The 24999-nt window shown below is 34.7% G+C and overlaps 1 protein-coding gene across 2 annotated transcripts; it reads left to right on the top strand.

Annotated features, from left to right (window-relative positions):
* The first annotated feature begins 101 nt into the window (after positions 1-101).
* NAA50 (N-alpha-acetyltransferase 50, NatE catalytic subunit) lies at positions 102-24938 on the top strand. 2 transcript variants are annotated; one of them, XM_051985309.1, is made up of 5 exons: positions 102-345; positions 18614-18747; positions 19108-19227; positions 22847-22913; positions 24571-24938. In XM_051985309.1, exons 1-5 carry the CDS (start codon positions 338-340, stop codon positions 24749-24751), a joined length of 510 nt encoding a protein of 169 aa, XP_051841269.1. In that variant the 5' UTR covers positions 102-337; the 3' UTR covers positions 24752-24938. The 2 variants fall into 2 exon arrangements, with proteins under 2 accessions (XP_051841269.1, XP_051841267.1); XM_051985307.1 differs by having other exon boundaries at positions 18611-18747.
* Positions 24939-24999: the final 61 nt, after the last annotated feature.

Raw genomic sequence — 24999 nt, 5'->3', positions numbered from 1 at the left:
TCGGCGCGCGCGGAGGGGGCGGGGTGAAAGGTCACGACGGCGCGGCGGCGGGTCTTGGCTGGCTGGCGGGCAGGCGGGCTGGAGCGCTGCGAGCGGCCCCGTGTGCACATGTGGAGGAGCGGCGGCAGCCCCAGCCCCAGGGCAGCGGCCTGAGACGCCCTCTAAGGCCGCGGTGGTCCCTAGCGAATCGTGCCCGGCCTCCAGCCCGGAGGCGGTGGCGGCAACGGCTGAGGAGGCGGAGGCCGGTGTGTGGAGTAGGGTCGCTCCCGGGCTCGGGGCGCGGCGGCGGCGACGGCGGCGGGATCGGCGGTAAAGACGGCCACGGCAGGCGGGGAAGATGAAAGGGTGAGGCAGGGGCACCCGGCAACCCTTGGGTGGGACGACGGCCAGGAGGAAGAAGAGAGTGGCGAGTGCGAGACATGCTTCGCTCTGCCTCCGGCCTGAGGGAGGCAGCCTCCATGGCGGGGAAGGAGGCCTGGTCCCAGCGGCCAGAGAAACCCCGGGCGCGGGGCGAAGGGAGACTGGAGGCCGAGGCAGGGAGCAGGGCCTGGGCCTGGGATAAGGCCCTTGAGGGCGCGCTGAGGGGGCGTCCCGGGAGCAGAGGGAGCTCTTCTGGAGGAGGGAACGAGTGACCAAAGAGGGGCTGCTTCCTCGTTGTGGGTCCTGGAACGGCCGGCCTTGCCGCCCCGTGTGTATCCAGACTCCGGGGAGCCGAGAGGCAGTTGTGGGCAATGGCCCACCCGGTAAAGAAGTTGGGCAGGAAGGGGAGCTCGTGGTTTGACCGGAGATTCGGGTGTCAGGCGAGCGGGGGGAGGAGAGCCCGGAGCCGGAGGAGGAGTGCCAAGTGCTTGAGGAAGTGGAGCGGGCGCTTCAGTAGGTGGAGCTCTTCCCTCTTTCTGGGTCTGACCACTTAGCTGACGCGTACCGGACGCGGGCCGGACACCGGCTTTGTCTGGGCACGAAGCAAACTTCGAACTCGGGAGTTTCATGCGTCCGGACCTGCGATAGCTCCAGTAATTGCACTTGGACAAAATGTTTCTTCTTCCTTCATCCTGATTAAAACATCCTGATTGATATGGTTATTTCAAAACAACAAGATAAACCAGAATATACTTGTATCTAGAAGAGGTTTAAAATTTTAAATTGTTGAGTGAAGTCCTTTGGAAATAAAATGCTCAAATAGGCTTTAGTAAAATGAAAGTTCTCATTTTTCCGTTTAAAGTTGTGGACCTCTGGTTTTTGGATAGTAATTAAGCAGATTGTTCACAATCTATGGTTAAGACGAGTTACTAAACTTTCTTTTTTTGTAATATAAGCAGGCTAGTCAAAATTTATAGTTGGAATGAGTTGCTAACCTTTAAGTGGGATTATCAAAAGTTTAGGTAATTTGATTTAGCTTTAGTTTTGTTAAACTTTTTTCTTTTTAAAAAATTTAATTCTAAAATTATGGTTATGATGGTGATTTATTGATTTCTAATCAACTTTTATAAGTTAAAAAAAAATTTTGTCCAGACAAATTTTTCCTAGGGTGTTCTACACCTAGCCTCCTGCTGTTGTCAGTATCTTCAGCAAGAGGTCAGATGAGGTGAAATAGATTTAAAACATTTTTCAAACTTTAAAGTTGTTAACTGTTAGGATTGATCTGCAACTTCCTCTTTGAGTTGGCTTAACTGCACATTTATTGTTGCCCATAAAAATTTAACGAAAGAACTGGAAGGTGAAGTGGGATTATTAATGTCTTTTATCCCAAAAGGTGTTTAGATTTTTTTTAATTACTTGGGAACCACTAATTAGCATGAAAAATGTGGGAAAGGTGACGAACTTTGTATATTCTTTGGCACTTGAATTTCTTTTAAGTAGTTCCTTGAGTGACTAAGGAACAGTAGATGGTCATCAATCTTATTTTGATTAATATCATACCATCTTAGATTGAGAGCTGGGACAGATCTTGGCCTTCTAGTTCAACTTTCTCATTTTTTAGATGAGCAGGTAGACCTAGAAAAGTTGTCTTTCAGAAAAAGGATATGAACTCTTGACTCCAAATCTTTCACTCTTTAAATTTTTCTTGTTTTTCCATTTAGGATCATAGATTTATACCAGGAGAGGGGGAATCTGAAAAATCACCTGCTTTATGTTCTAAAATTTTTTGTGTGTCATGGACCTCTTTGGCAGTTTGGTCCCCTTCAGAATAAAGTTTGTTGCATAAACATAATTGATGGAAACCCTAAATTTAGAGGTTAGTAAAAATAAAGATTTTTTTTAATACCCAACAAAGTTCACAGATCCTTTGAAATAGATCTATTTATTTGTAGAATCCCAGTTTAAGATGCCCTAATTTAGTCCAACCTTGCTTACTGGATTTCTTCCAGCTGCCAGTGCTGCTTTTGTGTATGTGTTTGTGTTCTTTTTTCCATTCTCATAAACTCTTTTAGGTTTCAATATTATCTGTGTGTCCAAGTCTCAAACATTACCTACCTTTCTGGTGGATAGTAGATACTTAATAAATGCTTGTTGATTGATGGCATTCAATTCAACAAGTGTTTGTTATGACCCTGCAGTCCTAGGCGTTGGGAATTAAAGAAAAAAATGAAAGTTTCTGCTTTCAAGTAGTAATTGGGTACTAACTGGAAAAGCTTCTTGTAAGAGATAGCACTTGAACTAAGGCCCTATGGACCTTAAGTGACTTCAGCCCACCAAGTAGTGACAGTGGGGATGTGAACCAAAGTACTTTGACACTAATTTCAGTGTCAGAATGTGCTCTTTTAGGAACTTCTTAGGAATAATGCCCAAAAAAAATTTTAATTGCTTAAAAGGAATAATTTACAATTTTACATAGAGTAAGAGTTTAGATATCTGAAATATCCAGACTTTAATAAAAGTGTCTCCAATTAAATAAATACATGGGAGAAGTATTTCAAGATTCTTAGATTTTTCATGTCAAATTTGTGCTTAATCTTGATAAACACATACTGCATACACTTTCTAATACTTTCCTTTTTCTTCCACTTCATCTGTGCCCTTTCTTAGCAACCTATCACCTAACCCTAGTTCTGGAAAAATGCTGAATGTAACCTGTGCTGCAAATCTGTTTTGTCGTCGTTTCCATCCTTTCTCTTTATGGCCCCCATATGGGTATTCTTGGCAAACATACTGGAGTGGTTTGTCATTTTCTTCTCCACTGGATAAAAGCACAAAAGCATACTAGTTAAGTAATTTGTCCACGGTGAGTGTCTGAAGCCTGATTTGAACTCAAATCAAGACATCCTGATTCTTGGCCCAGTGCTCTGTCCCTGATCATTTAGCTGTTGGTTTGCCATTTCCTTCACTAGTTCATTTTACAGGTAAGGAAATGGAGGCAAATAAATTTGAGTGACTTTCCCAGGGTTGGAACAGTTAGGGAGGTGGATTTGAACTCAGGTCCTCCAGGGTCAAAACTATCTGTTGCACCACATAAATTCCCTAAACCTGATATACCCAATAGAATAATGGTTCATACACAAAGCTCTTAGTCACTTTAGGTCAGTTCTTTCCTAAGCTAGTATTTCACTTCTGGAACTCTCAAAACTGATCATAGTTGGCTATTAGTGTTAACTAATTTATGAAGTAAGAGTAAAATAACATCTATATAGCATAGTTTCTGCCAATATGCATATGGGGATTTAGTAATTGTGGAATTTCAGTGATAATTCTAGTAAAAAGAATTGAAATAATATCATTTATTGAAAAGGAGTATGTATAATTCACCCAAACCAATCCCTTATGCTATGCCCTACCTAATGACTAGGGAAGCAGTGTTATTTATTTTAAAAACATGCTGTTAAATAGATGTTTTGTTTTGGATACAGTAAAAGAAATGGGTATCTTTGTAGTATTCACGTGTTTGCATATCTTTGTGCCTACCCTTTTGCCTATGCTATTTGAGGCTAAAATAAGGAGAATGTTATTTTCACCTCAGCGCATTTAATTCCTCATCAAAGAACCTTAATGCCATCAGAGACTTTTCTAAGCAGAACATACTTTCTTTTTTATTAGAGCAAAAAGGGTTAAGTTAAAGAAGTAGGTCTCAGTGGGAAAGTTGAGAACCAGTCAGCATTCTTCTGTCCTCTTCACTGTGTTCTGTGTTTCTCTTTCTTCTCTTCAGACTTGAGAAGTAAGCTTGACTGAATTTTGACTGAAATTTCAGATTCCTAACATGAAAAATCCCCTTTCTATCACTTAGCATGTTCTTGTGTTTGTGTCTATTTTACAAAAACATTTATAAAACTTTTGCTAAGGGGAGAAAGACTAGATTGAGAGTTCACTTGATATTGGTGAATTGTAATAAAAAATCTCAGATTAATGGTAAACTTTTTGGAACATAGTTGCCATCTTCTAATACCACCCCAAACAAAATATACAGAAATGCAGGTCAGCATATATGTGTCCCCACCTTTATGTTGCTGTTTCAATAATCTAGGAAAAAAAAACTTTTTGAAGTATATGATTTAATTCAGTGCAGACCACAATTCCTAAATATGAAGTGACATAAATGTGATCTCCATATGCCTAAACCTTGCAGTGAAGTTCAAGAAAATGTTTGTTTTGTCAAAGAGGTCTTCCTCTTTTCCCCCCCTCTCCCTTTTTAGAAAATATTCCGAAATAGATATTTGAGAAAAAGATGAACAGAAAAGACTGGAGAGAATAATAAATAGTTCAATATTTGGCACTCATCTAACTAAGGTGCATTAGTATGGAAGCTATCTTTATTTTTTTCTTGGACATATTTATGACTCATTTTTTGTCTATTCTAATGTTCATAAATAGATATAGTTCTTGTAGTTTCTTTTCCTTGTCTTAGTGTGGCTGAAAATCTATTTTACTATATAAGGCTGTTGACCCCTGCTGAATCATTCTTGGGAAATTTCAGTTTTGAAAATTGGGTAGAGGGGATATAGTGGGAAAGGTTAGCATAGAATATTAATTTTTCTTCTATCCCTTATTGCATTTCATTGAAATCTAAGAATAGTAGGTCATAAAATTTAAAACTTCTTTATGGGAAAAATTGTTAAAAGCAAGTTAAAGCAGAGGTTTACATGTTAGATTTTAAAAGAATATGATTATAATTTTCACATAGACTAAGGAAAATTGGACAGATAAAGAAAATTTACATTGTTAGCAAAAGCTAAGAAAGTGCTTTATCAATATGTTCATGCTTATCACTTTTCATATGCTGAAAGAACTAATTTTCTTGACTCATTTAGCTTTAACTTTTGGAATATCCATAGTGGAGAGGAGCAAAGGTATAAAGTTCTTTTTGTTTTATCGCAAAGTAAATATAAAGAAACATTTCTTGGATGTCTCTAAGAAAACTTATTCGCTTGAGTTTTTTTACCCTAATTTTAGGGACACCCATGAGGTACTGAAACTATGCTTCATCTCTACTAAATTTAAGAATTGGATTGTAGGAGTTGGAGTGGAAAAGACCTTAGAAATTCAGGTCATTTATAGATGAGATTAGTGAAAGGCAAGAGACTTGCTTTTTATTTTGATTTTTATGGAGGGGACATGTGAGGGAGAGAAATAACAAATGCTTGGACAAGTAAGGTGGGAAAGTATTTCAACTAATTCTATTCCTTTGGCATAATTGGGGAGATTATCTTTATTTGTTAAATGATACATCCAGATTTTGCTCGTGAGAAAGAAATTCTAAGTGCTGAGCACTTAGAGTGTGACAATTTATGCTGTTGCCACCATGATTTTGTTATTTCTGTTACTGTCTCTTAGGAGACAGTGTGTACAGTGTATGACACTACTGATATTGATCAAATCGGATCAAATAGTTCAAATGACTGAATCAAATTCAAAGTAATCTAGGGAGATAAGGTGACTTCTTATAAGTAAAATACATGAACATCACTAGCTTGTTTCATACTTTAGTACCCACAAATGCTAGAGTCTTACTGTTTTTGTTTTTTAATTTTTAATATACATTGCTTATATGAATACATGAATCATGTTGAGAGAGAAAAATCAGAGCAAAAGGGAAAAACCTTGGGAGAGGAGGAAAAATAAAACAAAACTGAATATAGTATGTGTTGATTTACATTCAATCTCCATGGTTCTTTTTCTGGATGCAGATGGCATTTTCTGTATAAAGTCTTATTGGGATTGCTTTGGATACAGTCTTACTGTTACATCATATTTCACTTTATGGAACAGCTTATTTCCTGGACAGTATATACTATTCTTGAATTTTGTCATAGGATCATAAAATTAGAGCTAGAAGAGATCTCCCAGATCTAGATCTGGTCCAGTCTTCTCATTTTGCCAGTGACAATACTGGAGCCCAGAAATGACTTGCCCAAGACTCCACAGGTAAGTCAGAGGCAGAAGTTGAGTCTGACTCCAAAGCCATTTTTCCCCCATTGTGTCACACTATCGCTTACATATTTTTTGTTAGTGTTAAAATGACTTTAAATTAATTTTAAGCAAGGGAATATGTAGTAGGTAAACATAAAAGATCTGTAATTCCTTGATGAAAAATGTGGATTGGCCAAAACCAAAAAAGCAGATGGCCACTGATTTGCCCTTCAAAATGCCAGAATGGAATATCAAGCACATTAGCAACTAATCACTTGTTTTTCTTATGCTAGATACTCTAGTGGTAAGTTTGAAGCCATTGTTGGTAATGCATGTTTATTTCTATAACATCTTTTTAGAACTAGTCTCAAATCTGGTTTTGATCTGCTGGGCATCAGATCTTTTTTTTTCCTTGAATGTCAAACCTAGCTAGCTATGTTGTTGCCTATTTAACCTCATGTGGTGAACTGAATTTAGACCAGGAGTTGTTAAATGGGAGCCAAGGGAAAGGGAGAGAGAGGGGGAGAAAGAAAGGCAGTTAAGAAGATGGAGAAGGAAAACTTGAAATTGCTTTCTTAGGCCTATTAAAGGAATTGAGTCTGAAATAGTTTTGGTCATCTAGTCCAGGACTTATTAAACGTTTTCCACTTGTGACCCCTTTTTTGCTTGAGAAATTTTTATGTGATCCTGAGTGTATAGATATATTAAATAGGTATACAAATAAAATACTAACTGATAATTGTAATTTTGTGACATCTCCCCATCCCCCCCAGTATACACATTCAGTTATTAGACCATATATAGAGTCTAGAACCAGTTTAAGAAGGGGAATGTACACCAAGTCAGAGATTCTAATCTGGAGGAAGAGATCTTTTGGACCCAGGTGACTTTGTTACTCATTTCTGACCTGTGCCTTCTTAGATGGCATACTGTGATATTTGCGTGTACTTATATTTTTAACTTACTATGTATATGTTTTTGTCTCAATTTATTAGATTATAAGCTTCTTGAGGCTAGCCCTTCTTATTTATCTTTGTATATTTAGTGCCTAGCACAGTGCACTGTACATCATACGTGCACCTAATAAGTATAAAACAAATTCATTTCAGGTCAGGGAATTTATTGTTGTTATTTATGACAAGCATTTAACATACCATAAATATTTAAGATATGTTTTTATAACTTGAACATTCATTGTTTAAGCTCCAAATGAGGAAATATGATTTTGACACCTTTGAGTGACTTGCAGATTATCACCTTTTATCAGAATAATAGATACAGCCAGAGAATGTGAAATCAGATCAGGCAGGACAAATACTTTATTTTTCCATCTGCCAGTGAGTAGAAAAGGGAGGACAAAGTTGGGAAAATATTATTCAGATAAATAGAGTATGTCGACCTTGTTAATAATTAAAGGATCTCAGCTTCTTTTATAAAAACTTAAAAACAAATTTTGAATACGAAAAAAAAGTTATGTTTATGTTGATTGCCTTTTTTCAGATAGAAATGTTGTCAACTATAGTATATATTGAAGAAAAGCATCGCGTGTAAGAGATTTTAAAGTTTCAGGATCATTCTTTGAGTGTTGTTACAATCTTAGGGAACTGAAAAATTTTCCAACAAGTTCAGTTTAGAACTAAAATTTCTTATAAAAGTTATTTCTGAGGGGCAGCTAGATGTCACAGTGGTTAGAGCACTGGCCCTTAAGTTAAAAGAGGACCTGAATTCTAATGTAGCCACAGACACTTACCACTTCCTAGCTGTGTGACCCTGGGTAACTTATTTAACTCCAATTGCCTCTGGAAAAAAAAAAAAAAAAAAAAAAGAAAAGTTATTTCTGCTTAATATTACCAGTATAAAAAAACCAAAACTAATGATAAAATTAATTGTTTTTTTTTAAATAAATCTAACTTAGTTTGCATAATTGTAATTGAATTTGAATAAAATAAAATTGTGTTGCTTTCATAAGTCATTTTAGTCTTATTTCAGGTTATTTAGGTGGATTACATCAAACTTAAGTGTCTACGGTATTATATATATGCAAACTATAACAAAGCATTCTTTATAAAGAATTTTGTTTGGACTTGGTACTTATACATCTATGTTTACACTGAAGAACAATCTGATTCACCATTTACCAAGTAGTAATGTTAACTTATTGGTATTTATATATCAATATTTGCCATGAAGAGTAATGAGGTTCACCATTTACTGAGAAGTTATGATATTGTGAAGTATAATACTAATCTGTAACTCTGAGTTAAGAGCTTTTAAAATCTTTGTAGATCCTTTTCCATAAATCTATAATACTAATAAAATTCTAATTTCTGAATTATATAATAGATTTCCGGGGTTACATGACTACTATATGTAACGCAGAGGTGTCAAACTCATGGTCTTGGGCCATTACAAAAATGTAAACCAAAATAAATGAAAATAAAATACATATGGATAATACTAATTTGTTTTCCAAGTATATTACTCAGTGGATCCTTTTGGGGGAGGTGGTTAACAACACCAATGTAGTTTGTTTTTTGTTTTTATTTTAAGTCAGACTGGGATTTTATTGGTTTAGGAAACTCCTATAATGCAGATTGACAGTTCTGCTAATTTAGTTTTAGGGAGGTTGTGTGAAACACTTTAATTGACTTGCCTACAATCTGACTACTAATATATGTCCAAAGCAAGGCTTAAATTTAAAAGTATCTGGCTATCTAGCATGTTGTATAGCTTTTCTTTTTTTACTTAATGATCCCAAAATTTTGCTTCCAAGTTTCTTGGAATTGTTACTGTGAAACATAAAAAACAGAATCTTCTAATATTTATCTTTCAACTTTGACCAAGTTACCTTTGTGTCACAATCCCTGCCATTTTGGGAAGTGTAAGCAGACATTTGTCCCTTATTCTCTTTCATTATGGACATCCTTTGATATATTTTCAAATTTTTTCTGGCAGCTTTTCTTTTATAACTTCAAAACTTGTTCAGTTTTCCTAGAAATCGCAAGTCCTATAGTGCTTTTTTCTAGGTTCTCATCATTTTATGTTTGAAGATCATTGAAATTTGGCTAACCTTACCTTTAGTCATTTCTATTTTAATTACTTTTTCTCTTTAGAAATCAAGGATTTGATTTAAAAACTCTTCGTTTGATACTTGCATTAATTTTAAGCCTTCCCCCAACCTCTTATCTAGTATTCTTTTACTCCTAAATGAGCCTTGGTGTGGTGGATAGATATCCCAAGGTTTGGTTTCACAACTGATAGAACACAGTAAGCACTAAAACAATATTTAACTGGTATTCATCTCTGCTGATAACTTGCATCCCTATATTTTATGCCTCTTCTTGCATTCTGATCTTAGATTCTGGATCTCCTGCTGCAGAAGTGGTAAATGTGTAGCCAGGAAAAGCATTCTGGCCACAACACTCCCAAGTGTAACCTGAAATGGATATTAATCTGATTTTAATGTGTTAGTGTCATTAAGAAAGGGAAATAGATAAATGTATAATTTTCTGTTAATATGCAGCACACAGAGATCTTTGTGTGAAGTTTAAGTGGCCCCCTTTTCTATTTGGGTTTGATACTACTTGCCTATTGGACCTTTCCACTTCTCAACTTAGAATTAACCACCTTGATTCCCATCCCTTCTCCATACCTCTTTTCAGTCTACTCTGTACACTGCTATTAGAATATTTACTCTGTTTCTAATTTTTGTGTGGCCAGTTACTTAACTTCTGGGACTTCATTTACTTAAGTAATAATAATATTGATAATAAGTGATATTTGTATACTATTTTATGTACAATTGCATTTTGATTCACGTACCAACACTGAGATACAGAGTGTATAGCTTTCATCCCATTAGTTTTTGGTGTTATGGTTGAACATTGCATTCATCTGAGTTCTTTCAAAGTTGTTAGATTTTACAGTCTTGTAACTGTAAATTGTGTTTCTGGTTTTTGGTAATTTCATTAATCAGCATTCTATGGTATATAGTGTTTTTCTAAGATTGACCTGAACTGATATAATAAGACTGCTCTTCAGGACAGGAATTGCCGTAAATACAGACAAGTTTTCTATAAACAAAACAGATCCTCTGTAATCTGCATGCTACTTTTTACATTCTTAGGGTTTCAGAACCAAATCACTATGGCTGCTCTCTTTACTGCTACTTTTTTCATTATAACTCAGTTTTTCTTATGCCATAGAATGTTGAGTTAAAAGGAGACTGACCATTATACTAAGGAAAGTGAAATAAAGAGTTGTACCATGTAGTAGGTCACAGAGTAATTTAATTATGGGGCTTAATTAGAACCATTCTCTTGGTTCCTAATATAATGTAGTTGGACACTACACAGTATTGTATGCAGAAATCTTTCATCAGGAAAAAATCCAAATGTGCGAGTGCTAGTTAAGAATAGAACAAATTGAAGAACCTACTAAAAGTAATTGTTAGCAAATGGATTATATTCTTAATTTAAGTATAAACCACACACTTTAAAAGCCTACTCCTTTTTCTTATGTAAACACTTTAAATATTTAAGCATGTCCTAGAATTTAAAAGATCAATTCCATATATACAGTCCCATATATATGACATTACGAACATATGATTCTTTGTGAAAATGCTTGTTGTATCTCTTAAATTGAAGAAATAAATAGCTTTGAGAGTTGGAGGCAATATGTAAAAGAAATAAGAAAATAACCTTATCAGAAAATGGGATATGTAGTAATTCCATGCAGAAATAATTCTTGCCCCACTGTGGAGTATAGGTATGTTCTTTATAGTTCCTGAACAGGTTATTTATATAGTAAATTTGGTTCTTCCTGTGTATAGACAAGAATACTACCCCTGTGGCTTCCTAGCTTTTTATATTACTTTTGTCTTGAGTAATTATAGATCTCATTTAAGAGTGCAATATTTTATAAAAATTGGAAAAGGTGCATTATATTGATTGGTAGTTGTTGTTTTTCTGTTTTGATGGACATTATCATTTTCCTCCCAAACATGTCATTCAGTTAGGTATGCTGAAAATTGATCTTTCATTATCCTTCCAGTTGTCTTCTCCAGTAGAGTTTTCTGTGTATAAAGGCAACCATTCTTCCTGAGTGGTTTTCTTGAATGCCATTTGTCCTTCCTTGTAAATAGGCACAAGAGCTTTGAGAATGACAGCACACTCATATCACTGTTCCTGCTTCCAACCCTAAACTTCACAGTTATTCTCCCGGGGAGTCAGCTCCTAAGGGGAAGGAACTAGCCATCCTCACCAATTGTCATCTATGAGACAGGCAAGCCAGCCTCAATGAAGCTTTAGAGTATCTTGAGAGAGACTAAAGGCAGCAGATTTTAGGCAATTCAGGCCACCACAACCACCTTGACTGCTTGCTCCTCTGGAAGTCTGATGGAGACAGTAAAAGACCTAAACCCAAGAGACTTGGGAATACTAGTACTTCTAGCTCAGCCATCATCTTGGGAAACAACCTCTGGGGAGCTGCAGCCTGGCAACTGCTGTTCTTGTTGGTGCTCCAGCCAGAGCTACCAAAGACTCAAGACAGTTTTTGTTACCAAAGTCCTTAGCCCTATTTAATGGTTCAACTGATGTTATTTTAGTAGTTGAAATGACATCAAAGAAGAGATTACCATCTGCTTTGCCACTGTAGTACTCTTTCTGTCAGACTTGCTGCTTAATAACTTCCATCTGTGTCTTCCTCATTAGAATGTGCATTCCTTAAGAGTAGGGACTAGTTGCCTTCTTTTTTTCTTTGTATCCCCAGCATTTAATTTAGTGCTTTATTTATTGGTTTAATTGATAGCATTTCAGGAAATATGACCTTAAAATTCATATGTGATAGAAAGAAATTATTGACATTTTTGTCTGTTTTCCTGTCACTTTCATCTTTACTATCCTCTTACTGATCTTAATTGTGTTTCTAATCAGACTTTCTACAAATTTGTTTTTCCATTCTAGTTTGATATTGTTTAATCTTGATTTTAACAAATTAGCAGAGGATGTATGTGTGTGCTACATATACACATAGCTATTTTACATCAGTAGCCTAGCATTTCTGTCTTGAGGTAGTGTCAGTTTTTTTATTTTGTACAATGTTATTTGTTGCTTGTTTTGCTGAAACTCATAATTTTCAAATGTTTGCTTTTCTTTCTCCTAAACGGTATATAATTTTTTGCTATTCCTTCCTTTGCCCACCTTTAGCATTTCAGTTACTGAGAATCAAAGTTTTTGTGGATTTTTGTTTGGAGTGTCTTAATGAATTATTTTTGGAATTTGTTTACTTCTTTTATCTCTGTAACAAATACTTGATTATAAACTAGAATTATCCTCATGGTGATTTGGTTTTGTTTTTGTTTTTTTTTTTTTTTGTTTGTTTGTTTTTTTTTTTTTAGCAGTGAACATTTTGAGTAGTACTTCAATATGAGGTGGTAAAGAATCTCATGAAATGTTTTTCATTGTCTTTGAAAGCATATTAAAACCTATTCCAACTGACTTCTTTTATGTTTCTTCATGGAAAATCAGCAAACTTTCTAGCTGCAACTTCTTTTTCTTAATAGCATGAATGACACAGTTGATTTAGCCCCTCCAATAAAATGTTCCCTTGGTCATTGCTCAAGATTTGAGGTTTATAAAAAGTACCAACAGTTAAGGAAATGTTTGTGATAGTCTAAAAACTGATTTTTAAGCACTTCCTGCCCCTTTTCTTTAACTTGACCAGTTAATTCAGATTTGGATGAGGATTAATCCAGAACGAAAGACTATATATATACACATACAGAGAGAGAGAGATCCAGAATGAAAGTCTATATCTCTATCTATCTATATATAAATGTCTATCTATATCTATATATAAATGTTTGTAGCTAGGGTTGTCATGGCCAAAGAATTCATTATTTACTGACCTGTCTTGTGTTGATAAAATTCTCATACTGGAATAAAACTTTGCTAGTGGTGTAGAACCCAACAGTGCTTGAATTTGACTTATAATAATCATAGAAACCATCAACCTCTATCCTGTAAACATCAAAGTAGAATTTTGTGAAGTATTCAGCTATCACAGTTACTTACACCTATACTAAATAAATAGCTTTGGGGAAATGGTAGACCTGAATTCAACAGACTTCACTATGAAGAGTCAGGTTTCTAAATAGATTATATCTGCTGTTCATAATAACAGCAGAACCGCAAGAGAAGAGAGCCAGTGGGAGGCAACCCATGCTTTCTAATTTTTCTCATTTACTTTTCATTGGGGATAGCGATATTTTCACTTTTTTGGACTTTTTAACCCTATACAGTAAATTTAAACACAATTTGGTAATCCTAATCTAGAAGTTTTTATTTACAGGTTTTCAGTGTTCTAAAATAACTTCTGTTGTTTTCACAAACATCTTTAGAGGATAAGCTTATGTAAAGTCATTTTAAAGATACATTTGCTGGCATAATCTAATGCTTTGTGCGTTGTTTATTCCTGGTTTGTGCCTTTAATGTAGCATGATCTGTTTGCTAAGATATATTTTACAAGTTGATGATACTGCTCTGCTATATTTAAAATACCCACAGCCTTAAATTTGAGCCAAGTGATCAGTTACAGAAGTATCTATTTCAATCAGACCTCTCTCTAAGGGAACTATATTTGAAGTTAGTATTTTGCTGATGAGGATTCTGTTTAATAAGCATGTCTATTCAAACTCTGGTATTCTAGTGGTGATAAAGCTTTAATGTTGACACCTTCCACAGAAATCTATTCTATAGCAGTTAAACATTGTCTTATTTTCATTATCCTTTCTGCTCAACTTCCTGGCTAGCCTCTACTGCTGTTTTTAATCATGCTGCCTTGTCAAGAAGTTCTAAAACTAAAACTAAAATATTCTTATTGTAATATAAACTCTTTACCCTTCCCCATCTCTCTTGGTAAAAATGAGGGATAGCAAGTCTGTTCCTTTTATGTAATAGTTCGTCTACTTAAAGATTAGTTAGGAGTATAATGATCAACTAAATAAATTAGACTATGACTTGCTTATTTTGGATCTTAATGGTAAGAAAACTACGGACACAAAATAATATATTTTTTATTAGAAGAAATCTAGGGGATCTCTTAGCTTGGTGATCATGGACCATGGTGATATGGATCACATAAGTGATCTTCGAATTTATTTCATCCTGTAAATTACAAAACTCAGAGGATTACAAGTCTATGTATATGTAAGTTAAAAAAAAATGTTTTTAATAAAATAGTGAAAAGTGAGCCAAGGAAAGAATAGTCATTAATGGACGGGTATCTCCTTCAGAATGCTCTTTCAGGGCTCTGTTATAGTTAATCTTTTTATCAGTGAGTACAATTTTGGTGGGGCAACATTATTGTATGATATGCCCATACAAAACAAAGTCATCTTGCTTTGGTGACTATTGGTCTGTCAAAGAATATTCCAGATAAAGATACAAATATGACATTGTTATCAAATTATTAATTAGAAAAAAAAAAAAAAAACAATGGCCAACATTTACGAGTCACTTTTAAGTTTTTCGAAGGGCTTTATAATTATCTTGTTTTGCCACAACCCTAGAAAACTGAGGCAGACATAGTTAAGTGACTTGGCCAGGATATCTAGTGTCTGAGACTAGGTAGATAATTAATATTAGTTCACAAAATCAGGATCCAAGATCTTGACATAAGGTGAAATTTAATAGGAATAACTAAATTGGAATTATTCAGAAGTGGAATAGATTACTTAAAGACACAGTATTTGATTAATAAAAAAGCAGTGTTATAAATCATATTCTATTTGGTAGCCCACCAGAAGAAATGCTTAAAAATAAGGAGTGTCAGGTTAGAAATTTTTATTTTTCTGAAAGAAGGGAATCACTTCCTTCCTTAACCTTTGCCCAACAATCATTTTCTGACCAGATCTGCCTCTTGTAGAAAGTTATGGGGGGAAGAAAGAAAAGGTGAGTACAACAAGGATTTGTTGCAGTGTGTTCATGTTACTGGTATGAGGCAACATTTTGTTATGTTATGCCTGTACATAACAGTCATTCTCTTTGGTGACCTTCAGTTTGTCAAGAGTATTTGCCAGAGGATCACCGGCTGTAGCAGGCTCTGTTGTACGATAGAAAAGCTTTGATTATAATCCTAATAGTCCTTTTTCTGCTTTTAGAAAAATGTCTTAGTGAAGTGTGGAGAGACCATTTGATGATTTATTTTTTGGTCATGATACTCAAAAAACTATAAAATACTGTCATATTCAATGCAATTATTGTTTCTTCAATGATGATGGGTTGAATGAATTAATATATAAGAAACTCATTTTAAATATACTGGGCTTATTAAGCTTCTTGATGAACTTTCATGATATTAATCTTAAAAGAATTTAATATATTATAATTTTTATTTTGAAATGCTTTTGGCTGGTCTTTTGGAATTGCTTCAAGAAAGATGGTTTCTCTCCTCCCCTTCCCTCCTCCTTCCCCCCCTTTATCTTTAGTGTTTAAAAACTATGTAAAAGGTAATTTGTTTAACCGGGGGGGGGGGGGGGAGTAGAGAAAAATAAAACAGGTTTAAAGTTTGAACAGTTTTAAGAGAAACAAAAATATACAATCCTTAGATTTTTTTTTTTTAAAGTATGTTTTATTGTAATTTGTGTTAGATGTTGTATAACAGCCTAGGAAAGGATTTTAGAGGTTATCTAGTTCAAACTCTTTGTCACATTTTATGATAGATGAATCAGACACAGGTTATGTGAATTCTAAGCTTATTAAGCATATAGATATCTTCCACATTTGGCCACCTCATTTGTTTAATATTACCTAATCTTGATAGCCTTTAAAAGATTTATGAGGACAAGAATGACAATAAGGCAGATTAGTTAAAATACTGAAGGATAAAAGTGTGAACACCTTTTAAGTTAATTGCAGTAATATAGAAGAGTTGTACAGGAGAGTGCCTACAGTAGAGTATTGTCAAGAATTTAAAGATACGAAGTATTTGAAAAGATAGCATAAGCAGATTTTCATAATATTTAAATTATGAGGGGAAAGGAAATACTAAGATGCTGATATTAAGGTATTGGGAATTTGGGTAATGGTACTACCACTGAAATCAGATAGGGATGGTGAGAGGGGATAATGGTTAATCATAAGTCTTAGGCCATTGAGTTTTTTGTTTTTTATTTATTTTTTTTGTGTGTGTGTGAAAGGAATTTTTTTTAATCAAAATTTGTTCATTTGGGATCCATTCAGTTTTGTTTTATTTATTTATTTTTTTGTCTGAAAGGAATTTTTTTTAATCAAAATTTGTTCATTTGGGATCCATTCAGAATTTTTTGTAGAGCTAAAAGTTGTCCAAAGTTTATTTTCCTTGGAAAGGTTATTTCATTGTGAAATTTGAAATATGTTCACTTTTTTGTGAACATTGTTGTGCTATTAAACTGGAAGGAGCAGTATATCGATGCCATCTCAGGAAATTGAATTGCTTCCATTTGAATTGTCTTAGGAAGATTCTGAAGATCGTCTGGCAGGAGAAAATACCAGACACTGAGGTCCTTTCTTAAACTCAACTGCCAAGCATTCAAATTCCATTGGGTTGGCCACATTGTTAAAATGTCAAACAAGTGCTTGCATAAAAGACTATTTTATGGAGAACTTGGGGTAAGCACTCAGTTGGTGTTCAGAAAAAAAAAGTGATAGAAGGGCACTCTCAAGGTCTTTCTTAAGAATTTTAGAATTGATTGTATGACATGAAAGACATGGCACAAGACTAGCCAGCATGGCTTGCCCTCATCAGAGAAGGAGCTGTGAGTGACCCAGAACTGAAGTAGGCAGCACAAAAGAAATGTGAGAGGCACCAGTTAGAGAAGCCATCCCAAATATTCATATGGACTATTCCTGTCCGACCGTGGCAGAATATTTCAGAGCATACTGATCTGATCAACCATAGTCAGAAACACTATAACTTGACTCAATATAGTGAGATAATTTTTGTCCACTTCAAGAATGAAGGACAACCACCAAGCATTATTTGCCATAAAAGGCAATTTTTGATACCAAAAAAGCATAAACTCTTTTGAGTGGAAGGGACCTGAGAGGTCATCTAAACCAAATCTTCTAAATTCAAGAATTTCTTTTACCACAGCCTTTGTTCATCTGTCCTGTTTTGCCTGTGGCTAAGCAGTCTCTTGTCCAATCCCCTATTAGGTGGGTCTGATTAACATAAAGTTGACATTTTTCTGAACTTATCATCCATTGGTACTTCTAGATGCCTAAGTCCACTAATCTAAAAGCCCTTAAAAGAGTTGTCATCTTACATTTTTGGTAAAGCCTATTGGTAAATATTGCATTATTGGTGTCTGTTTATTCATATTTTAAGTCGATATTTAGAATAGCTTAATGACAGTGGTAGAGTACAAAGCCTGGAGTTAGAAAGACCAAGGTTCAAATCCCTCCTTAGACACTTACTAGCTCTGTGATTCTAAGTGGGTCACTTAACTCTGTTTGCCTTGGTTTCCTCAACTCTAAAATGAACTGGAGAAGGAAAGAGCAAACCACTCTCCAGTACTTTCCAAGAAAACCCTCAAAGGGGGTTAATTCAATGTCAGTTAGACAGTGAAACAACAAAATTCAGTATTTCAGTAATATTCTTTTCTTAGGCTAATCAACCCAGTTGGCTGCCAGGTAGCCTTTTTTTTTTTTTTTTTTTTTTTTTTTTTTTTTTTTTTTGACCATGTCTATCTGCTAAATTGAAGAGAGATTATGATCAAAAGTGTTAGAGAGTCTGTGCCACACATCCATAAAATATTAAAATATTGCTTCCCTAACTTTTGTGTTCACTTAATACCTGAAAGCTGCAGCTTTATTCAGCAACTTCTGCCTTATGCTTTCAACTTTGTTGATTATTTTGTTCATTTCTTTTAGATGGGTTGTCCTACGACAGCCTTTTAAAGTAAATGAATATTTTGTCGTTTAATCTTGGATTTAAAATTAGGCTGAAAAAGTTGTTTCATTAAATATAAACTATTACCAGGTTGTCATTTTAATTCAATGTGCTCTGAACAATATTTGTCTTATAATAGCCAATAACATAATTATGCTTTTCTGTAATTGTTACTTACTATGACTACTTGAAAAAAGTTTATGTTGAATTTTTTAATTCTCACATAGCAATATAAGTTCATTATTCATATGGAAGCTGTTAATTCATTTGGCTTGGTACTAAAATGGTACCAATAACTGTCATTGTGGGGTATTGAGCACATTTTGGTTTGTTCCAGTAGCCGGATCGAGCTGGGAGACGTGACACCACACAACATTAAGCAGTTGAAGAGGTTAAACCAGGTCATCTTTCCAGTCAGCTACAATGACAAATTCTACAAGGATGTGCTGGAGGTTGGCGAACTAGCAAAACTTGGTATGTTGTTTGTGTTTAATTGATGTTTCTGACATTGAAATCTTAGAGTTGTGTACTTTTGTACAAATAAAACTATTGCAATTTAGTTTGGCAAAGATTAATTTTGATAACAATGAAGCAATGTGGTTTATTAGGGAGGACCTTAAGAATCAAAGAAAATCTTGCTTCAGATCTTCTTTGATATCATTAGTCACTGTGGGCATGTTACTTGTCCACACAAGAATTCCCTATAATAATATGAAATTTTTTGTTCTAACCAAGAAAACCAAAGAACTACTGATGGGAGGAAGGGGACCAATTAATATTTACTTAAAATTGTCTGTTGAACCTCATATCTTTATTTTGTATTCTTTCATGCAGCTTATTTCAATGATATTGCAGTGGGCGCAGTATGCTGTAGGGTGGATCATTCACAGAATCAGAAAAGACTTTACATCATGACACTAGGATGTCTGGCACCTTACCGAAGGCTAGGAATAGGTAAAAAAAAAAAAAAAAAAAATTTTTTTTTCATTCTCCTGAAAGAAACTTGAACATATTGCCTCTTTGGCTGACATATCTTGTAAGGGGGTGGGATGGTATGTGTAAATACATTTTTTTCTTCCCTTTTGTGCAGATTTTCTTTCTTTCTTTATTTTTTTAAATATAGCTTTTTCTTGATAGATTATATGCATGGGTAATTTTTCAACATTGTCCCTTGTACTTCTGTTCCAGTTTTTACCTTTCCTCCCTCCACCCCCTCTCCTAGAGGGCAGGCACTCTGGCAGTCTCATACATGTTAAACATGTTAAAGTATATCTGAGGTACAATATATGTGTGCAGATCTGTACACTTCTCGTTGCACAAGAAAAATTGGATTCAGAAGGTAAAAATAACCTGGGAAAAAAAAGAAAAATACAAGTAGTCCACATTCATTTCCCAGTGTTCTTTCTCTGGCTGTAGCTGATTCTGTCCATCATTGATCAATTGAGATTGAATTGTATCTTCTCTTTGTCGAAGATACCCACTTCCATCAGAATACATCCTCATATAGTATTGTTTTTGAAATATATAATGATCTCCTGGTTCTGCTCATTTCACTTAGCATTAGTTGATGTAAGTCTCTCCAAGCCTCTCTGTATTTATCCTATTGGTCATTTCTTACAGAACAGTAATAGTCTATAACATTCATATATCACAGTTTACCCAACCATTCTCCAATTGATGGGCATCCATTCAATTTCCAGTTTCTAGCCACTGTGAAAAAGGGTGCCACAAACATTTTGGCACATCAGGTCCCTTTCCCTTCTTTTAATCTCTTTGGGATAAAAGCCCAGTAGTAACACTGCTGGATCAAAGGGTATGCACAGTTTTGACAACATTTTGAGCATAATTCCTTTCCAGAGTGGTTGGAGCTGTTGACAATTCCACCAACAATGCTTCAGTGTTCAGTTTTCTTGAATCCCTGCCAACATTCATCACTATCTTTTCTTGTCATTTTAGCCAATCTGACAAGTGTATAGTGGTATCTCAAGAGTTGTCTTAATTTGCATTTCTTTGATCAGTAGTGATTTGGGACACTCTTTCATATGAATAGAAATAGTTTCAATTTCATCATCTGAAAATTGTCTTCATATTCTTTGGCCATTTATCAATTGGAGAATGACTTGATTTCTTATAAATTAGAGTCAATTCTCTATTTATTTTGGAAATGAAGACTATCAGAATCTCTATCTCTAAAAATGTTTTCCCAGTTTTTTGCTTCCCTTCTAATCTTGTTTGCATTAGTTTTGTTTGTACAGAAGCTTTTTTTAACTTGATATCATCAAAATTTTCTATTTTGTGATCAATAATGATCTCTAGTTCTTCTTTGGTCACAAATCCCTTCCTCTTCCACAAGTCTGAGAGGTAAACTATTCTATATTCCTTTAATGTATTTATAATCTCGTTCTTTATGCCTGAATCATGAACCCATTTTGATCGTACCTTGGTGTACACCGTACACCAAGTGTGCATCCATGCCTAGTTTCTGCCATACTAATTTCCAGTTTTCCCAGCAGTTTTTGTGAAATAGTGAATTCTTATCCCAAAAGTTGGGATCTTTGGGTCTGTCAAATATTAGAGTGACTATTTTTCCTGTGAACCTAAAAAAATTCTACTGCTCAACTAGTTTGTGACAGCCGCTTTATAATATAGTTTTAGATCAGGTATAGCTAGGCCACCTTCATTTGCTTTTCTCTTCATTAATTCCCTTGAAATTCTTGATCTTTTGTTTTTTCCAGATGAATTTTGTTGTTATTTTTTCTAGATCATTCAAATATTTTCTTGGGAGTCTTATTGGTATAACACTAAATAAATAGATTAGGGAGTATTGTCATCTTTATTATGTTCACTCGACCTATCCAAGAACACTTAATATTTTTCCAGTTGTTTAATTTGATTTATTTGTGTGGAAAGTGTTTTGTAGTTTTGCTCATATAATTCCTGACTTTCCTTTGGCAGATAGATTCCCACATATTTTATGCTGTTGACAGTTATTTTAAATGGAATTTCTCTTTGTATCTCTTGCTGTTGGATTTTGTTGGTGATGTATAAAAATGCTAAGTATTTATGTGGATTTGTTTTGTATCCTGCAACTTTGCTAAAGTTATATATTATTTCTAAAACTTTTTAGTAGAATCTCTGAGGTTCTCTAAGTATACCATCATATCATCTGCAAAGAGTAATAATTTGGTTTCCTCATTACCTACTCCAATTCCTTTAATCTCTTTCTCAATTCTTATTGCCAAAGCTAGCATTTCTAATACAATATTGAATAGTAATGGTGCTATTTGGCAATCTTGTTTCACTCCTGGTTTTAACTGGGAATGGTTCCAGTTTATCCTCATTACATATGATGCTTACTGATGGTTTTAAATAGCTGCTCCTGATTATTTTAAGGAAAAGTCCATTTATTCCTTGAGAGTATACTCAAGTGTTTTTATTAGGATTGGAAGTTGGATTTTATCAAATGCTTTTTCTGCATCTATTGAGATGATCGTATGGTTTTTGTTAATTTGGTTATTGATATAGTCAGTTATGCTAATAGTTTTCCTAATATTGAACCAGTCTTGCATTCCTGGTGTAAATCCTACTTGGTCATGGTGTATTATCTTAGAGATGATTTTCTGTAATCTTTTTGCTAATAATTTAAGATTTTTGCTCTATAGGGAGCTCTCTAAGGGAGATTGCTCTATAATTTTCTTTCTCTGATTTAGAGATATGTGTACCATGTCTATGTCATAAAAGTAATTTGATAGGACTCCTTCAATCCCTATTTTTTCAAATAGTTTTAAATAACATTGGAGTTCATTGTTCTTTAAATGTTTGGTAGAATTCACATGTAAATCCATCTAGATCTGGGGATACACTGTACAGATTTTCAAAGAGAATACTGGCCAGTGTTATAGGTCAGAGTGAGATATAATTAGTATTAATATAAAACTAAGGCTAACTGATTTCTCTTATGCTCTAAAAATTCACATTCATAGGATCTCATTTGAAATTGTGGCTTAATTGGTCAGTTGATTACACATTTCATTTAATCCTAAATGGAAATTTTGCTTTTGGAGGATTGGCTACAATATCTTAAACATCAGTTGGCTTATGTTACTTCTTTTTCCTTTATTTCTTTTTCTGAAGCTTCTTCATTAGTAGAGAGACCTGTAGAAAGTTGCACTCCCAGCTCTTTAATTTATTTAGTCCCCATGAATTCAGATCTAAGATCCTGAAATGTAATATATGGCATTTTTCTTAATGAATATAGGTATTTGTCTTGCCAATTTTGTTAGATGCCTCTATAGTAGAAAAACTGGAGAACCATTTACTGATCTCTTGAAATTCTTAAGATTAATACTCTTCAGGGTTTGGGGATTGTAAACAATAAGTAGTTAAAACATTTAAGAGGAAAAGTTGAGAATAGAACTTGTGAGCTCTGAAAATCTGTTTGGGATAAATATCAGTCATACTTCCAATTTCCCAAAATGAAGCTCTGTGCATCCAGGTGTAGGGTACAAGTACAAGGTTTGAAATTGTGGTTTTGTTTCAATATAGTTCTTAAATGTATTTTATTTGTTTACAGGAACTAAAATGTTGAATCATGTCTTAAACATCTGTGAAAAAGATGGCACTTTTGATAACATCTATCTGTAAGTAAATTATACATCTTTGTATACCATCAAGAACCATCATGTTGGAAATAAATAATAGCTTAGTATTTGTGGAATGATTTTCATATCTTAAACGTTCTTTTACATAGGTTATCTGTTATCACTCCTTAATAGATGAGAAAACTGAGACAATGAAAAAGCTCTTTATAGATTATGCTAGAATGGCATATTATATTTTTCATTTAGGATTATCACTGACTTTGGAGATATTAATGATCAAAGATTTGAAGATATTCAGCTGATGGGATATTTTGTTCTTAAGGGTTATCATGTTTTTAGAAAGTTAAGACTGGATGGAACTGCTTATTAACATGTTAAAGGAAGTCAAGTGTAGATGAAACTTGCCCAGAGACCTGTCAAAGCCTGTTGGTGAAATAAAAATTTCCTCTCTTCCAACTCTTTAATTGCGAAACTATTTAATGTATATTCAATAGGGAAAAGAGAATGGAAACAGTGGGCTTCCCCTGCCTTCTTCCCCACCTACCCCCTGTAGTCCCTCCTGCTTCTCTGAAGAGATAGATATTTATCAAAGAATAAAGATTGAAGAGCTTGAGGAATCAATTTACTTCTTTCCCAGCTTGTAGTGTTCTTATTCTTTTGTGAGCTATCTAGTTCTGTCCTTTTCCATGACTGTTTGTGTGTGTGTGTGTGTGTGTGTGTTCATTCTTGAAAAAATTGCTATCACTTCCCAATACCCTTCCTTTGTGATGAAGGTTTTATAAATGTCATTTTAAAACTTTTTGTATCACTTTTATTTTAGAATATATTCCTCTCCCATCCCCCCCTATAAGCAAAATCATTTAAAAAATATATTTTTTTAAAAGCAAAGTAGGGAAACGCTATCAGGCCAAATCTGATAGTGTATGCTACAAAGTGAGGGAGTTATATTTTGTTTTTTGTTTTTCCTTTGGAGGTACATGTAGTTTTCCTGGTTCTGCTTATGCCACTTTGCATCAGTTCATATAAATCTTAACCAGAATTCTTTGAATTTATCATTACCTTTTCTTAATAGTTAAGTAATATTCTTATGTAGTTCTGTATTCAATTTTAGTAATTCCTTTGTCATTGGGTATCTTAGTACTTTGAAAAGTGTTGCTATGATACTTTTGTTAGATATTATGTTTTTTCTTTTTGACTTCCTTGAATTAAATGTTCTGGGTATTCTGGGACATTATAATCTTTTTTTCTTTTTTTAAACCCACAACTACAAAATACTTCCCACAATGGTTGGTCAAATTCACAGCTCTACTATGACTCTGTTATAGATTGGTATAGCTGCCGTAGTCTGTGTCCAGGCTGAATTCTAGGCCCCCTTCTTTAACTCAAATTTTCCTTGACTTTTGTAACTTAAGAATAGAGAAATTTTATTGTAACCCCTAATAACCTCAGCAAGCCTGTAAAGGTGGTAAGTGTAGATTTTACCATCACTATCATAAAAATTGTAAACTTAAACCTTACTAATTGTGTAATATTGTATAAATACGTATTAATTTATAAGATTCTAGTTAAGTGCCAACTCCCATTTTTACCTATTTGATTTTGAGACAGCTATGTAGACACCTATGGGCTGGCAGATTCAGCTGTTCATGAAATCTATATTTACGAATATTCTTCATGATATCTTTTTACACTTTAGACATGTCCAGATCAGCAATGAGTCAGCAATTGACTTCTACAGGAAATTTGGCTTTGAGATCATTGAGACGAAGAAAAACTATTACAAGAGGATAGAACCGGCGGATGCTCATGTGCTACAGAAAAACCTCAAAGTTCCTTCTCTTGGCCAGAATGCAGATGTGCAAAAGACCGACAACTGAACAAATTACGAATGAACTTTCTTGCACTTGCTTGTCGCCAAATAAAAGAGAGGCCCTTTGATTTCTCTTCCCTCTTCCCCCTTTTAAAATCTTTTTTTCCCCCCCTTCTTAACCTTATTTCTCTTTCTCTCCTTTGTTCCTTTCCCTCCAAAAATTTTAATACTTCTTCCAAGGACTGTAAAATTAATCATGTTTGGGTTTTTTGTTTGTTTGGGTTTTTTCTTTTCTTTCTTTTCTTTTCCTTTTTT

This window comes from Antechinus flavipes, chromosome 3 (assembly GCF_016432865.1).
Source record: "Antechinus flavipes isolate AdamAnt ecotype Samford, QLD, Australia chromosome 3, AdamAnt_v2, whole genome shotgun sequence".
Lineage (NCBI taxonomy): Eukaryota > Metazoa > Chordata > Mammalia > Dasyuromorphia > Dasyuridae > Antechinus > Antechinus flavipes.
Note: the sequence above shows the minus strand (reverse complement) of the source record. Positions and strands in the feature narration are given on the sequence as shown.